This window comes from Heterodontus francisci, chromosome 32 (genome assembly GCF_036365525.1).
Source record: "Heterodontus francisci isolate sHetFra1 chromosome 32, sHetFra1.hap1, whole genome shotgun sequence".
NCBI classification, from domain to species: Eukaryota; Metazoa; Chordata; class Chondrichthyes; order Heterodontiformes; family Heterodontidae; genus Heterodontus; species Heterodontus francisci.
In genome coordinates this window covers 12,132,620-12,149,422 of record NC_090402.1, presented here as the reverse complement: position 1 = coordinate 12,149,422, position 16,803 = coordinate 12,132,620, and the positions used below count along the sequence as shown (strand labels likewise).

At 41.6% G+C, this 16,803-nt stretch overlaps 1 protein-coding gene across 4 annotated transcripts in view; it reads left to right on the top strand.

Moving 5' to 3' along the window:
* The window catches only part of golga2 (golgin A2), a 70,095-nt gene that overhangs the window by 14,303 nt on the left and 38,989 nt on the right, over positions 1 to 16,803 (top strand). For all 4 annotated transcript variants that reach the window (XM_068012244.1, XM_068012241.1, XM_068012243.1 and 1 more), the window contains 5 exons: positions 2,450 to 2,506; positions 5,862 to 5,942; positions 9,246 to 9,284; positions 14,064 to 14,126; positions 15,865 to 15,958. In XM_068012244.1, coding sequence (XP_067868345.1) covers positions 2,450 to 2,506; positions 5,862 to 5,942; positions 9,246 to 9,284; positions 14,064 to 14,126; positions 15,865 to 15,958 — 334 coding nt within the window. The remainder of the gene's footprint in view (positions 1 to 2,449; positions 2,507 to 5,861; positions 5,943 to 9,245; positions 9,285 to 14,063; positions 14,127 to 15,864; positions 15,959 to 16,803) is intronic.

The window sequence follows — 16,803 nt, the reverse complement described above, 5'->3', positions numbered from 1 at the left end:
TCAGTGATTCTTCCTTTTGTCCCCTTACCCACAGTGATGTGGCTAAAGTCAAGAACTATGCCAGAATGGAGATGATCAAACCTCCAATCCTGCTTTGCTTTTGAATTCCTTGGTCAAGTACAAGAAAAGGACTTGTTTGATGGGTTACACCTTTCTACCTCTGGATTCTAACCTTCCGTTCCATTGCTATTTTTGTGTCTCTGTTGTGCATACTCTGCCTCCCCTCACCCTTTCCCCACCACCACCTGAACTACTATTGTCAGTGGTGTTTTGAATTTTCTCCTAAGCTGCGAATAAACAGTCCTACACACTGTTCCCTCCCCTGCTTCCTCGCTGTTTTGAAATCAGGATGTACTGCATTGTTTCCTACTCTTTAACTTCTATTTTCTCAGGCCCTCAAAACTATGGAAATACTCACCTTAATTTTACCAATTGTTGATGTGCTTTGAAATCCTATCATTTACATATGAACATACGAATTAGGAGTGGGAGTAGGCCATTCGACCCCTCAAGTCTGCTCCACCATTTGATAAGATCATGGTTGATCTGATTGTGGCCTCAACTCTACTTTCCTGTCTACCCCCATACCCTTAGATTCTTGATTGACAAGGGAGTCAATCTAACTCGGCCTTAAAAATATTCAGTAACCCTGCCTCCACTGTTCTCCAGGAGGAGCATTTCACAATCTGATGACCCTCAAAGAAAAAAGTTCTCATCTCCGTCTTAAATTGGAGACCCCTTATTTTTAAATGTGTCCCCTGGTTCTAGTCCCTCTCATAAGGGGAAACAGCCTCGCAGCATCCACCCTGTCAAATCCCCTCAAGATCTATATTTTAACAAGATCACCTCTCATTCTTCTGAACTCCAATGGATACAGGCCCAGCCTATCCCACCTTTCCACATAAGATAATTCCTTCATCCCAGGAATCAGTCGAGTGAACCTTCTCTGAACTGAAAATGCAATTATATCCTTTCTTAAGTAAGGAGACCAAAACTGTACACAGTACTCCAGATGTGGTGTCACCAAATATGCAGTACAACTGTAACAAAACTTGCTCACTTTTATATTCCATTCCCCTTGCAACAAACAACAACATCCCATTTGCCTTCCTAATCACTTGCTGTACCTGCATACTAACTTTTTGTGATTCATGTACCAGGACACCCAGATCCCTCTTTATTGCAGAGTTCTGCATTCTCTCCATTTAAATAATATAATGCTTTTTTATTTCTGCCAAAGTGTACAAGCTCACATTTTCCCATATTGTACTCCATCTGCCAAATTTTTGCCACTCACTTAATCTATCTAAATCCCTTTGCAGACTTCTTGTATCCTCCTCACAATTTATGTGTGATGCACCACGCTGCAGTCTTCAGAGTAAACTCCAATTGGTGAAGTATGGCTGCTTAGGACCGAGAAATACTTCTCAATTATTCATGTAGCCTGAGGGGTCACAGAACTAAATCCTTGTTCTGACGCTGTCAGTATTTTTATATTGTGTCGAAATTGAATAAGTCCGATATGCAACGATGATGCATTAACCTATGTGTTCCTGCATCAGTCAGTGTCAGTTTACCGTGCCACCTTTTTGTTTTGTTTTTTTAAGTCATAGCTCCTGTTGTCCAAATTCAACTGCCCATATGAAATAGAACAGAAAATATTGGACCTGCACAGCAAGCCAATCAACATCAATAAAAGAAAGCTTAATGTTTTCAGGATAGGCCATTGATGTAACAGTTTTTTCAGAATGCTCTGTTTTCATTTCAGATTTCCAGCATTTGTAGTCTCTTATTGCTACTAAGTTTTTAAAAGTCAGTAGATTACAAGACCGTGATCCATTTGGAGGTTCATGTGACTAATACCTGACCACCTCTTTGATGTGGCACCTGAACACTCCTACTGGATTGTCACTTTGCAATCCACTGCTCCCTCTCCAGGATTCTTTGTGTATCCCAGTTTTTAAACAGATCAGATGAAGTGAACAAAGTTGTTGCAGCACTGGATGACAATTTTTTTTGACAAAGATCAGGTATTTGTAACCTGATAATGCTTGTGGTTCTGGAATTCCCTCTCTCAACCTCTCTGTCCCTCTTCCTCTCTTTCCCCCTTTAAATATGCTCCTTATGCGGGAAAATGGCATTGAGGTAGAAGATCAGCCATGATCTAGTTGAATGATGGAGCAGGCTGAAGGGGCTGAATGGCCTACTCCTCCTCTTTCCTATGTTCCTGTGTTGAAACCTACTTCTTTGACCAATCTTTTGATCACCTGACCTGATATCTCCTTATGTGTTTCGGTGTCAAGTTTTGTTCCATAATGCTCCTGTAAAGCTCCTTGAGATGCTTTATTACTTTAAAGGTGCTACATAAATGCAGGTTGTTGTAGTAGCATTTGCATTATGAGTTTAACTGGTCAAATAGTGAAATTTTGTTTTCTTTACCCCTCCCTAGACTAATTATATGAATGGTGAAAATACAGCTTGTACTGTCAGCCCAAAGGAACTGGAGGTAAGGTGATGCGAGAAGATTACATGTCGAGGACATGATTTTAATGTAGGAAATGATGCATTTTCTATAGTCCATATTAAATATATACCTGACATTTATTGCATTTTATCTCTATTTGGTGGCACATTTAATAGAGCAGTCCAACTTCTGAGGGCTGCAATATTTTTTCAGTTGCTTTGAATTTAGAGGTTCTCTAAATCCAAACGCATTTCTCACCACCTGCTTCTGCATAGAATATTATTCAAATGAAAAATGGCTTAGTTTTGCTACCGATTACGTCCTTTGTGAAAGCTTCAAGCTGACAAAGTTCTGGGAAGCTGATTATCCACACCACCATTCTTATTGCATAGAGGATACTTCACAGGAGCAGAACTGCTGCAATGTTTGTTCCACAAGGCGATGTTGGTTTCATAATGCAGTTGCTTATAGGCTTGAGTTATGTGACCTTCTCCATGAGTATAAGCCAGTATGTTCCTGTCAAATGTTCTGTTTATACAACTGAGTTTATTATTTTCTTAACTCCTTCCCAGCATCAGTTTTTACCACGCTTCCTGAAGGCAGGCATTCCTGGCTGGTGTTTCAACTGGCACCAATTGCTTGCCATCATTCATATGTGAGTGTTGAGTTTGTTGACAGGGCATGGTTTGCAGACCCAAGTCTGATCCAGCCATCATCTGACCTCCATATAAAGCACCTCCAGGAGCTGGCCGCACTAAGCAGTTAATGGTGGCAGGAATAAAAACAAAGAATGCTGGAACCACTCAGCAGGTCTGGCAGCATCTGTGAAAAGAGAAGCAGAGTTAACATTTCGGGTCAGTGACCCTTCATCAGAACAGGTGTCAGGAAACCTGGCTACTTCTCCCGCTCATGACAGCCAACCCGGCAGAGACTGAGATTGAATCCAAGAATCTCCTGATCTATGTGGCTCTGACTCAATGTATAAAGTCACTGAGCTATCGGGGAGCCAAGTTGAAAAAAAACAGCTGTGTTGTGTGATTGCTGCACACTGGCTGAGTATGTGTGAACAAGGACATTTTTTTTCTTTGAGCAGCTTTGTATATTTTAAGTCAGTGGCTGATGAGGTTGGTATTTGAATTTTTCTCCAGGTCTGAGCTGCAGCAATCACAAGCTATTGCTATTGTCCTCAATACAGAAATTACGGCACTGCTTATTAGTCATATTTTCTTGTGGCAAGAAAGCAAATTCTGACATCAAAATATCTCTGCACCAGTTGTATGAATTTTAGTTAATGTGATCTGTATATGATTGTGGCTTGTACCTAAATAAGTAAATGAAACTGTATCCTATCTGGCTTAAAGCATGCATTCCTGGATTCTTGTATCATTAAGCACTGTTTAGATGCCTGTGCTTCCTCTATAATTGTGTCTGATAGCCCCATGCATCACTGAACAATTTGGCCATTCACATTTCTTATCGTAGGTCTGAGAATTAGAAGGTTTTAACTACATTTATTTGGTTCATGTTTAGATTCAGATAATAAACCTGACGGTTACTCAGTTTATATTGAGGTTATTAAAAGCTGTAAAATTCATATTACAGTCCAGAAGTTTCACCGTGCTTTCCTCCCTTAGCTCTGCTAGTTTTGAGATAGGAAGGGTCTGTTACTCCCACACCAAGTGCAATAGAAGAGTCATGTATTTATATTAGTGCAGGGTTTGGGGCAATATCCCTTTGATTAATTCCATTCAAAAATGACCTGTTTGATAATTGTATCTACCTCAAGTCTGTAAAGACTCCTTAATCATTCTTGATTAAATTTGTTCTCCCAATTACCTATCGGCAGTCCCCTAGGAAATTTCTGTGGATGATGCTGACTTTTAAGTTCAAGGAATTCCACTTGGCTTGGAATAAAGATTTGAGTTAAATGTTAACATAAGCACTACATGCCTTTTTAAAAGAAAATAAACATTCTATGCCATTTATTATTGCTGCTTACAATTGTACAATACTGACCAAGCTTATATAAAAGCTGGACAAATCTGGATATTCAGACTGGCCAAATGTAACTTGTTTCAAAAGCTAGCACAGATAAAGATAGGCATTCATTTTTGCTGTGAGGAATGCCACTAGAGGCCAACTGGTGTTCATAAAGTTCAGCATTGGACCTTTTTTATACATCCAGAATTTCAGAAGTGAATATCTGATGGTTTAGAGATATTTCGTCATTCCCCATTGGTTGGTTATTTTTGGCCTCTATAGCGATCCTATCAAAATGTACGTATGTAGGCAGCAGCTGCATTGAACATCTGTTTTGGATTAAGTCCAAATATGTAGAAATTTTCATCAGCTCTAGCCTGCTAGAGTGAAAAGAATATAGAGCTGTCCCATCTTATAACATCTCTGAAGACACCTTAATGAAAACCAAGAGCTGTTCTGGTGATGAATATGGAATATTTTTTATTTCAGTGGTTGATTTAATGCTATCCCACAGATCTGTCCAGTTGTTGATTTTAATGCATTGCCGCTAGAAGATAAATGATTGCAGCAAGCACCATATTTATTCTGAATTTGGATGAAGAGCTGGTTGATGCACTATAACTTTAAAAAAATGTTTGTCCAATGACTTCAGTGACCTTTACTCTGAAGATTCTGATAGCACTGTGCTAAAACTAAAATGAATGTTAAATTAACTGCATACCAACAGCCTAAACTTCGCAAACTGAATATCATTTGATTTTCCAAATTATTCAGCTATAATCTTTAAAATTATACTTTTCTTGATACTATCAATAATGAGCTAATATGCCGCATCTGATAACCATGCTATTGATATATTGTCTTCCACTAGTTTTGTGTTTTAACTTTAGCGAGTTGAAAAGGAAACAGGCTAAACAAAATCCAGAAACCTTAGAATTGCAGACAGTGCTGAGTCTTAATAGAAGGTTCTCAATAGTCAACCTTCCAGTTGAGTTGAGCAAGTTTGAATTATGTTAATTCAATTTAAAATAATTTGAAAACCCATTCTGTGCTGTTTTTATTTTTGATAATTGCTTCATTTGAACCAATGGATAACTCAGACATTTTTCAAGCCAAAAAAAGCTTTGAATTAAGAGGAGCAGACTATACATTGAATGGAGAAAATTGCAAGCTTGTAATCCTTTAAATTCAAAAACCAAACATAATGAAACATTTTAGGATAAATTAAAGTATCCTGCAATCCTTTTTTGATAAAAGGTTTGAGTGCATTCTAATGCCAAAAAGATTCCGTGGGAGGACTGATGCAGTTTCATTTACTTTTTAAGCATGCATCAGTCAAAACTGACAATAATTGTTCACTTATTTTAACTTGTTTGTTCCTCCACTTCCCTCTCTCTGAATCTACATGTGCACACAGACACGAAACCAAGACCTGACTGTAGCCCTTGACTCCAGCAAATTGACGAATAGCGAACTAAGTGCAAAGATAGAAGAATTGGTAAGGGAATGTGGAATTTGATGTAACAGCATATGTAATCTAGGTGCCTCTGCTTTTCTGCCTTTTTAAATTAAGCAGCCTGATTTTGAAAAGTTGATCAATTATCATCAGACTAAATATATCTAGGCTGGAAAGCAAAGCTTCTTTTGCATTATAAAGATTTATTGCATTAACATTTTCTCCAGGTTCCCTAAATGAGGTCTTTGTTTCTGACATGCCTATACATCCTCTTGCACTATTGTACTCTAAAAGGTTAAGTGCAGCACAAGTAGGGTTACCAGTAGATGTTCTGCAATACCTGGTTTACCACATGTACCGTTCTGAAAAGACCCCTGTTTTGTTTGTGTCGGCTGTCTTCTGTTTTTCTGCATCTTTTCCTCCTCTTTCTTCCCCCTGCACCCTCTGCATCTGAAGTTTTTTTTCTGTGGGAGCGAGGAGTGTTGCAAACTGGTTATTAAGTCTCTTTGCAGGACATGAAGCAATAAAACTGAGATTAACATAATAAGGTCTTGCAAAAATCTCCAAGCAGCTTTGATTTGCAGAGGTTTTTTCTTTGCGCAGTAGTTCTGTGTACTTGAAGAAAAACCTCTGTAGCCTCATTCTGAAACATACTGTAACTGAATGCCATAGTGCAATCTGTAACAACCTGTTGCGTGCCAGTTACTGGACAACCAGCTTTTGCTCCATGTCTTTGGACAAACTGTGCTAGATAGAATTTTTTGTTTTTTAAACAAAAAATGGATCATTTTAACAGGACACTGTTGCATTGAACATGTGCACTCACATTTGTAAGCACTGTTAAAATAACAACTAGCATCACAAGTTAAAGGCAGCACTGTTATTTTAAGATCACTGTCAGCTCTGCTGCTGAGGGGGCATCATTAAGCTACTGAAAAACAAAACCCCTTGCAGCTGCACTGTTATACTGTGTGTGCATGCTCCACAGAGACTAAACCTGTAACCTAATATTTGAAAATCTAATCTGATGTGGGTACTATAATATAGGAAACACAGCAGCCAATTTGTGCACCGCAAGCTCCCATAAACAGCAATGTGATGATGACCAGAAAATTTGCTTCTCTGTTTTTAGTGATGTTGATTCAAATATTACTGGAGATAATTCCCCTGCTGCTCTTTGAAATAGTGCCAAGGGATGTTTTGCATCCACATGAGAGGACAGATGGACCTCAGTTTAATGTCTCATCTGAAAGGCTGCACCTCAGATAGTGTAGCACTTCCTCTGCACGAGAGTGTCAGCTGGATTTTTGTACCCTGGAGTGGGACTTGAGCCTACAGTCTTCTGCCCCAGAGGAGAGTGTGCTATCAACTGAGCCACGACTGACATCAATAGTCTGTAGTTAATAAAATTCTTTTCACAATTCACGTAAATTCATAGTAAGCTCTTTCATTCAACAGTTAAGTTGCTGGGTAACAGGGCGCATTAAAGGTCTGCAAAGGAAACCCAACCGAGCCCGAATGCTGGACCTGGAAGTGCGATCCGACCCGAACCCGGCAAATGTCGGGGTCTGGTCGGGTAGCAGGCCCGTACATCAGTACATGGGTAAAGGCCTGCTATCCGACCCGAGCCCAACGGGACCTGGCATGTGTCTGGTTCGGGTTGGATCGGGGCGCACTTCTGGGTCCAGCATTCAGGCTCGGTTGGGTTAAAAGGTGCAGACCTTTAGGGCGAATGTGTGTGTCAATCGTGCATTGCCAGGGTGATGCTTTCTTTCTGTTAGTGGCTCTGATGAAGCTTACGGTCATTTCTGGCAATCTATGGTTGGTCTTGAATCAAAACTACCATTTAATAAATGGAACTCTAATTTAGGTTAATGATGGCAACTGATCAACTTCTCAGCATCATGTCACATTGTATGAACTTTCAGACCACAGAAAGCTGCATGAAAGGTTTCACATTTTCATTGTGTGTGCATGATTGTTGTACATTGCATGATTGCTCCAATTCTAAACTAATTCCCCATCATGTACAGAACCTCATCAGTAAAATGCTTGCAATCACTGTCTTTCACCTAGAACAGTACATTGGGTTTATATTCAAGCACAATAGACTTGAGAATGGATTCCGTGGCCAAATGTCTTCAAATCGATGGCAGGGATGGGGGTGGTGTAGTGTAGATGAAGAAACTGCTGGAAGTTAGAAATTTGGGATGAGACTTGGAGCAAGGGGAGTGGAGGACATGTTGGAGGCAACTGCATGGATGGTCTGTATCTTGATGCCAAAGAAATTTGAGTTCCTTGCAGTTGATGTTTGGGTTTAGTTTGAAGGGGATAACAAAGGCTGAAGGAGGTGGTTGGTCACTGTAGAAGAGAAGCTGGAATTATTTTTGCCCTGCAGGGTGAGCTGGTATTAGTCCTTGGGTTTGGCTGAGGAGAGCAAAGCAAGAGTAATACTTGGTGTGGTCAAGGCAAGACTGGTGGTGAGTAGCTAGGCCAATCTTACACTCTGTACAATCAAGTTTGTGCTGCCTGACTTGAGTGTGTTCTACTGAGGGAATGACAGATGGGAGATGGTGCTTATTTTGCTGGGAACGAGGGTTAGAACACCATTACTGTTAGAAAACTGAGCATCTTCCATCTCATTGTGAGTCATATCACGGGAGATCTGCTAGTTTGCATACTTCCCCGCACTCCAAACTTTAACAGTTGTAATACAGCCTGCTATAGTTACACACACATTCATAAATAACAGAAATAAAGACAAGAAATGCTGGAAATACTCAGCAGGTCTGGCAGCATCTGTGGAGAGATTCAGATTTCCAGCATCTGCAGTATTTTGCTTTCTCTCCACAGATGCTGCCAGACCTGCTGAGTGTTTCCAGCATTTCTTGTCTTTATTTCAGATTTCCAGCATCCGCAGTATTTTGCTTTTATTCATAAATAACAGATCTGAAACTGAGAACTGACCCAGGTCGATAACAGCAACCATCTTAATTGTTTGAAATGAATTCTTGTCAACAGAAACACACACATCCTTAGATTGCTGAGTGTGTGTGGGGGGGGGGGGGGGTGGGGGGAGGGATTGGCATTGAAGTTTGCTTTGAATTGAAAAATCGACGTCTCGAGTATTTATCCAACTTAATATTTCAACACAAAAAGCAGGTTTTGCATTCGTGTATTTGTGCTAGCTCTGTGTGCAAGGTTACAAGTACATTTTTATATAGTATGATTTGGTGACTGCTGCATTTCTTCAGATTTTTATTGAAGTACGGGAGTAAAGTTGGAACAGAGTTGTGTTTTGATAGTTCACTGTAGCTCACACCTCTGATTCTTTTTCCCTTACAGGAAAAACACATTCAGGAACTTAAAAGTCAGCTCGAGAAGGTAAAATAACACTTTTTTTTTCTCTTCATGATGCCTCTCAGATTTTTGTCCCTTTCTATCGTTAATGGGCTCATTATCTCCAGTTGGAAGGATCGACAGTTGATTTGCTTCCAGACCTTTGCCAATGCCCTTTTGATGCTTCTTGGGAATTTAAGTAAATTTTCTTCTTCCCCTCGCCCCCTTGTAAAGTGCCTCCCTTGGCATTTAGTTGAGATCTTTTAAACTGCTATAGATTTAAAGCTGAGATAAAGGAAAAAGTAATCGTTAGCTTGGCAGCTGGTGATGATGACCCACTCAGGGAATTGTTGTGAAATGAATGTTTTCAATAGCCCATAAAACAACTTCATGGTTGAGGTGCCTAGAATAGCAACATGCAGTGTTACAGTTTGAAATTTCAAAACTTTACGTTGGCTAAATTTGCGATGAATTCTGAACTTTCAAGTGGATAACATTAATACATTTTTTTTGAAGAATTGTGAAATGGGATGGGGGTGGTGGGGAGAAACCAGGGGAAGGTTGATGTGAAATGAAAACAGAAAGTGCCAAAAATATTCGGGTCTGGCAGCATCTGTGGAGAGGGAAACTGAGTTAACCATAGAAACATTATGGCATAAAAGGAGGTCATTCAGCCCATCGTGTCCATGCTGGCTGAAAAAACTAGCCGCCTCATCTAATCCCACCTTCCAGCACCTGGTTCATAGCCTTGCAGGTTAGAGCACTTCAGGTGCATGTTCAGGTACCTTTTTAAATGAGTTGAGGGTTTCTGCCTCCACCACCGTTCCTGGAAGTGAATTCCAGACACCCACCACCCTCTGGGTGAAAAAGATTTTCCTCATGTCCCCTCTAATCCTTCTACCAATCACCTTAAATCTGTGCTCCCTAGTAATTGACCTCTCCGGTAGGGGAAACAGGTTTTTCCTGTCTGCTCTATCTAGGTGCCTCATAATTTTGTACACGTCAATTAAGTCACTCCTCAGTCTCCTCTTCTAAGGAAAACAACCCTAGCCGATCCAATCTTTCCTCATAGCTGCAATTTTCAAGCCCCAGCAACATTCTTGTAAATCTCCTCTGTACTCTCTCCAGAGCAATTATGTCCTTTCTGTCATGTGGTGACTAGAACTGTATGCAATACTCCAGCTGTGGCCTAACAGTTCCAGCATTATATCCCTGCTTTTGTATTCTATATCTCGGCCAATAAAGGAAAACATTCCCTATGCCTCCTTCACCGCTCTGTTTATTTGTCCTGCTACCTTCAGGAACCTGTGGACATGCACTCCAAGGTGTCTCACTTCTTCTACCCCTCTGTGTCTTCCTGTTTATTGTGTAGTCCCTCACTTTATTTGCCTCCCCAAATGCATTACCTCACACTTCTCTGGATTGAATTCCATTTGCCACTTTTCCCCCCCCATTCAACCAAACCATTGATATCATTCTGGAGCCTACAGCTATCCTCTTCACTATCAACTACACGACCACTTTTTATGTCATCAGCAAATTTCCCAATCATGCCTCCCACACTTAAGTCCAAATCATTAATATATACCACAAATAGCAAGGGACCCAACACTGAGCCCTGTGGAACACCACTGGAAACAGCTTTCCATTTGCAAAGACATCCATTGACTGCCAACCTTTGTTACCTGTCACTGAGCCAATTTTGGATCCAACCTGCCACATTCCCCTGTATCCCAGGGGCTTTCATTTTACTGACCAGTCTGCCATGTGGGACCTTGTCACATGCCTTACTAAAATCCTTGTAGACCACATCCACTGCATTACCCTCATCAAAACTCAATCAAGTTAGTAAGACAATGCCTTCCCTTAACAAATCCATGCTGACTATCCCTGATTAATCCATGACTTTCTAAGTGGCAGTTTATCCTGTCCCTCAGAATTGATTCTAATAATTTACCTACTAAGGTCAGACTGACCGGCCTATAATTATTTGGCCTGTCCCTCGCACCCTTTTTAAACAATGGTATAAACGTTCCCAGACCTCCAATCCTCTGGCACCTCGCCGTATCCCGTGAGGATTGGAAGATGATCCTCCGCGCATCCCCTATTTCCTGTCTGGCATCCTTTAACAACCTGGGATGCAATCCATCTGGCCCTGACGATTTATCCACTTTCAAGGATGTCATTTAACATTTCAAGTCTGTGACCCTTCATCTGGCAAAAGTTAGATTTGTAACAGTTTTTGAGCATGTGAAAGGGGGGAGGGGGAAGAACAGGAAGGAAGGGCTGATAGGATGGAGAGGGGAGAGTTTAAATGACAGATTTGATGTAACAGAATGCAAATAGAATGCTAAATAGTTGTAGTAAAAGACACAGCACGAGTCCAGAGAGAGTGCTAACGGCAGAATAATGAACATCTCTGTACGAAAGCAAGAACATGAAAAATAAGTTTAAGACTAGCACATGGTAAATAAATAAATATATTTAAAAATAAATAAATAAACAAAAAATAATGGAGCTCATGGTCTGAAATTGTTGAACTCAATATTGAGTCCAGAAGACTGTAGTGTGCCTAATTAGAAGATGTGGTGCTGTTCCTTGAGCTTGCGTTGATGTTCACTGGAACACTGCAGCAGACAGAGGACAGAAATGCGGGCATGGGAACAAGGTGGTAAATTAAAATGACAAGCATTGGAAGCTTGGGATCATGCTTGTGGACCGAGCAGAGGTGTTCTGCAAAGCCCAATCTGCGTTTGGTCTCCCCAATTTAGAGGAGACAGCATTGTGAACAGTGAATACAGTATACTAACTTGAAAGAAGTACAAGTAAATCGCTGCTTCACCTGGAAGGAGTGTTTGGGGCTTTGGATGATGATGAGGAGGTAAAAGGGCAGCTATTCAACCTCCTGTGAAGGTTGATGTGAAACCTGATAGCTTCCTCGGCAAACTGGGGTACTTCAGTTTACCTTAGCACAGGGTCTCCAACTTTTTCTTGAAAGCGTCTTCTGATAAACGAAAAATATCACGAGCCACTTAAGCACATATTGTAAAAACATGGCTAGGTAAATGCAAGCTAAATATGTAGCTATTGTAATTACATCATATTTAATATGAAGGGAAACTGATCTTTATTTCAATGTGAAACTTGATATTCATGCAAGCCTGGTCAAGAGATCATTGTATTTGCTGGTGTCCAGAAACCCAGGAGCAGCTTCATTGAGTGGTTGGTGTTTGTTTAGCAACATCATCTCCCCTGGAATCTACTTCCCTTTAGAGTTTCACAGTGGGAATTGTTTGGCCTGACTGGGCTCAAAAGTACTTGGGGTTAAACCCAGCAGTTTTTCCTCCATCTAGACTCTAACTCAATCTGATGCAACAAAAAAGACCTACACAGAAGGCCAGGGACTGAATTCTGCATCCAACACCCACCCTGATACAAACTGGCTGTGTTTCTAGTCTCAGTTCTCTGAGCAACGCTTATAATAAAACAAAAGCAAGATACTATGGATGCTGGATATGTGAAATAAAAGGAGAAAATGCAGGAAATACTCAGGTCAGGCAGCATCTGTGGAGAGAGAAACAGTTAACATTTCAGGCGCATCAAGCTGCTGGAGCCTGCATCCTGGAACTCTGGGAGGAGGAGGAAGAATGAGGAGAGGCAATATATTCCAGCACTCTCAGCAACTTACAATCCACCTACATTACCAGAATAGGGAGACAGGATTTAGAAACGCTCACCAACACGACTCCAGTAAAACATTGAAGGAAGAAAAAGGGGGAGCAGTGCATGTGCCTGTTCTGATATCCCCCTCCCCAGGCCTGTCAGTCAAACCACCCCCCCACCTCCAACTCCTCCCAGTCCACAGCTCAGCCTGGCAGCTTCCTGCACCTTGAGCCAGCCCTGCCCAGGTGTGGCACTGTCCTAGGGGAGTCTCTGTGGAACCAGGGAGTGGAGAAGAGGGGACCTCCTGCCCTGTACTGTGTCCTAAATGGTTCCTCCCCTCCCCTCCCCCAGGCCTGTTTATAACTGAGATAACTTTCCATGAAAATTTTGCATTTTGTTACAGTTCATTAATCCTTAGTTCCTCAAAGAGCTGTAAAGCTGGCGGCCATTAACCTGGGTCTGTTGCCAGGAGAAGCCCTGCAGTTGCTGCCCCGCTCTGTGCAAATGGGGGACCGGGAGCTTCAAGTTTGAGGCCTACACCTGGCGTTTATGTAGTCCACCCACCGGCTCCATTCCTCTCCTGCACTCTGTTTTTCACCCACTGCGGGTCCGACACGAGGGCCTCCCTCCAGCTCCAGCTCCAGTCACAGCCAATGAGCTACTCAAACACTGTTGCTGAGCTACCGGTAGCTCGCAATCGGCGTGCTGGCGACTCCTGCCTTAGCATCTGGCCTAAGATCAACCAATGTTTCAGCTCCTGACTGCCATCCAGTGGCCTCTTCAGGAAAGTACACGTGGGCTTAGGCTGAGGTCTGCACTACCTTGATAAAATAACTTGTCAATGTGTATTCAAAATTAAACAGTCTAAACTGTTTCTATTTTTGATTTAAATCTGATTGTGGCTTATGTTTATTTCATGAATTGGTTAGTTGAATGTGTTTTCACTGAACCATTGAAAGTGCCATGCTGCCTTCAATAAAAGGGTCTTGTAATCTCAGTGCTTTTGTTGAATTTTATTTCTGTGGGTCATTTTGTCCAGCTGTCTCAGATGTTAAGTTGATTACATTTGAAAGCTCGTATCTGAGCTGGGAAGTTTAATTAAAATTTATTCTGCACCATCTGACATGATTGTACTGATAGTGCATTTCTACTTTTGCACAGGAGAAGCAAGCTTCTGACCAGAGGTCTAACCAGAAGTGTGAGTCAATGAAAGAACAGCTAAAAGTAAGTAGAATGAGTTGGGAAGTTGGTTCTCCTCCAGTTCTCTCTCTCCTCCCTTGCTGTTCTTGTAAAGACATTAATTTCTTGATAGGTTAAGGTTCTGTGGGTGCCCTTTAGTACCTCGTGTCCGTTTTGGCTTGGCAGTAATGCTATTGCTGCTGAATCATAAGGTTGTGAATTTGAGTCTTACTCCAGAGATCTGAGCACAAAATCTTGGCTGACACTTCAGTGCTGTCTTTCGATGAGACGTTAAGCTGAGAGTTCATCTGCCCTTTCAGGCGGATGTAAAAGATCCCACGGCACGATTTGAAGAATAGCGGGGAGTTCTCCTGGTGTTCTTGCCAATATTTATTTCTTGACCAACATAACTTAAAAACAGATGATCTAGTTTTTACCTCATTGCGGTGTGTGGTCCTTGCTCTGTACAAATTAGCTACCGCACTCCCTACATTACAACAGTGACCATATTTCACCAGTACTTTATTAGCAATAAAGCACTTCGGGACATTGAGTTAATTTATTCTTTTCATTCTCCTTTCATTCTTGCTTTCAAATCAGGAACATTAGCCTAGCTGATTCTCCCTCACCTTTCTCTTTTTTGATTTTCCCCCCACCTCCTCCTATAACTTGGAGCAGTGGTGTGCCAGTTAGTACCTTACTGCCATCCCAGTAGGGTTCAATTAATTTGGCCACAGACTGGTTTCAGTCGAACCTGAGAGATTTCTTGTATGTAGGATTCAGCTAGTTATTGCTTTAATCAGCTGAGAAATTGGTGAGCTTCCAACAAGAATTTGTTACAGATTTTTAAACAAACTTATTAAATGTTAGTTCATGCATGTCAGTGGTTCACTTTTATTCCTGAGTAGTATGTTTGTTTGTGTTGGATGTTATAACCAGAGAAAGACAGACGATCAGCTGTATCTAAAACCAACACTGTTGCAACTCTTTCTCGAATGTATTTTGCAGTTTACAAAGTTTGTCTAATAACTGTTAATACCATACAAATTCCGTGGCTTAGCTTAATCTTGTCCTTTTTCCAAAATGGTTGCAATTAGCCAGATGTACACGCGCAGATGTACACCTGTGTAGGGGCCCCAACAACCCCACTGCCTTGTGGGCGTCTCGGGAGAGACCAAGGCTAAGGGAGTAAACCCTAACAGAAAATCCGGAGCGGAACCCCGTAGGCGGTCATGTGTCACCTTTGGCATGTTTCCGGCAGTTCCTGCAGCCATACTGGTGCCAAACGTCGTGTCCTGCACTCCTTTGGACCCCACCAGAAAGGCCGAGAGGGGGGTTTTGACGACTGGGCAACTCTCAACCTCCATAAATTTGCCCAGGCATGCGCCATGGAGAGGTCACTCCATAGTTGCCTCACAGCGACTGAAACAACACGGAAGGCAGCAGTTACGGGTTATAACAAATTTCTCTGCAGCACCTGTGGAAGAGCCTGTCACTCCAGAATTGGCCTTTATAGCCACTCCAGGCGCTGCTTCACAAACCACTGACCACCTCCAGGCGCGTATCCATTGTCTCTCGAGATAAGGAGGCCCAAAAGAACACGCGCAGTGCAACCTGCAGAAATAGCTGCATTGTTTTCCGATAAACGGGCAGTAACTTTCACATTGGTCATGACTTTCAGTATAAAATGTTGAATGGTTATTCTTGGCAAGGTTTTAAACTGAATTTTCTGCTGGTTCTTCAATTGAATCATGAAGTCTGAATAATTTAATATGATTTGCAGCTTCACGTAGACACCATAGAGATTTTGGTATCTGAGAAATCAGAACTCCAGTCAGCGCTGGCTCATGCAAAACAAATAGCAAGAAGTAAAGCAGGTAAAGCCTTTTGAGTTCATTACCAAATGATCCACTTGCCTCTGGTAACCAACCTTGCTTTCAAGAAGCTACTGCTCCCTGTAATCACTGTGCTTTGAACACATTTTTTCAACAACAAAAAAAATGTCGATGTTGCAATGCTTTGCCTCATTTCTTTCCCCTGTTTTTGTCACCTTCCCCTCCCACAAAATCCCTGTCTGTTCATATCAGGGTAACTTGTGGAGGTTTCACATTTGTGAAATGGTCATGTGTCAAATTGGAAGACCCTGACTGGAAAGTGCTGTAATTTGTCACCTCACCTGCAGGGTTTTGTTGGCGAGAACAATGATTTTACAAAAATCAACATTCATGTAAGGCAGTGCCGAAAATAAACTGTTCTGGTAGAACAAGTTTTCTAGGTCCTGGCATCCATGGCAACTTGGGTAAATACGTTGATGGAGAACATGCAGCCATCTGTTTACATAGATGGCGAAGATAGTTTCCAATATGTGGGATTGAACAAAATTGCTCCTGCGATTTCATAAGCTTGTTGGGCTGTGGATTTTACGTTGGGGTTCATGGCTGCTTGTGTACCTTCCACAATGGATGAGCTTGCATATACAAGGCAGAGTACAATACCACTAATCACCAGTGCAGGCTGCTAAACTGGTTAGCCTGCAAGCAGGAAATATGACTGCTGCCTTCTTGCAGGTCCAATCTCTTTATATAGATATATAGAGGATTTGTAACACAGAAATGGGCCAACCGATTTGTGCTGGTATTTATGTCCCACACAGCCTCCCCACCCTTCTAACTTCATTAACATATTATTCCATTCCCCTCTCCCTCATGCTTATCTAGCTTCC